The 887-nt window shown below is 43.5% G+C and overlaps 1 protein-coding gene across 1 annotated transcript; it reads left to right on the top strand.

Moving 5' to 3' along the window:
- Positions 1–430: 430 nt before the first annotated feature.
- PPTG_24886 (hypothetical protein) lies at positions 431–850 on the top strand (the record flags this gene model as incomplete). Its single annotated transcript, XM_008918832.1, has 3 exons — positions 431–502; positions 596–652; positions 713–850. 3 exons carry the CDS (start codon positions 431–433, stop codon positions 848–850), a joined length of 267 nt encoding a protein of 88 aa, XP_008917080.1.
- Positions 851–887: the final 37 nt, after the last annotated feature.

Raw genomic sequence — 887 nt, 5'->3', positions numbered from 1 at the left:
GTATAGTGGCAGTGTTGCACAGATGTCTCATGACTTATAATGTAACTGGTTATCAGAACAGGTTTCTGATAGTGTCGCTTACCATATTAAGGTTAGCAAACTTCCCCCTTGGCACTGAAAACCAGAGGACGAGTACAGTTAAGTGTTTATGGCTTTGAGGCCTGTAAGCTTTCTCTTTGAGTATTCGTTGAGATTGCTCATAGCGCGACAAGGATAATGATGTCTGAAATTTATTTCCGAGTTTTTTATTCGATTGGTGGTCTATATTCGGAAAATTCAACAAAATCAACGGGTTCAAACTGACGTTATTTCGAAGCAATCAATAAGGTTACCGACGGTCAACTGATGGAGATATCGATCAACATCTATATTCAGAAACACCCATATAATCATGAAGGGTCATCGCAACTTACCGTGATACAGTAAAGTGATGGCTGCGAACATCGATACTTGTGGCAGTTTAATAAACTCTACAACGGCTACCTGTGACGTCACCCTTTCGGTAAAGTCCGTTTATTAATTTGTGCCCTTCTATCTTTCATCCTAGAATCGGTGCCAATGTATAGTTAATCTTTTCTGTACAATTCTGGGCCAGCGGGGAAGCGCGCTTGAAGTGAAGATCGGCGACACTGAGTCGGTTTCCGCATTGAAGGTTGCGATCATCGCGACGGCTCTGAAGTTCCCTTACAAGGATGGACCCCGTCATTTGTAGCTATACCTGGCAACGAAGGCCGGTGAATGGCTGGCGGACAACGATTCCGCTGCGTTAGAGTTGACGGAAGGAAAGGCTTTCCAAGACATCCAGACTGCGATTGATGGAGTGCAGATGAAGGCGACGCGGCTCATTTAGGATATTTTGAAAAGCGGCAATTTTTTTTAAAAAAATC

Source organism: Phytophthora parasitica (genome assembly GCF_000247585.1).
Source record: "Phytophthora parasitica INRA-310 unplaced genomic scaffold supercont2.330, whole genome shotgun sequence".
NCBI lineage: Eukaryota > Oomycota > Peronosporomycetes > Peronosporales > Peronosporaceae > Phytophthora > Phytophthora nicotianae.
The sequence above is the reverse complement of the archived record's forward strand: the minus strand, read 5'-3'. Positions and strand labels throughout refer to the sequence as shown.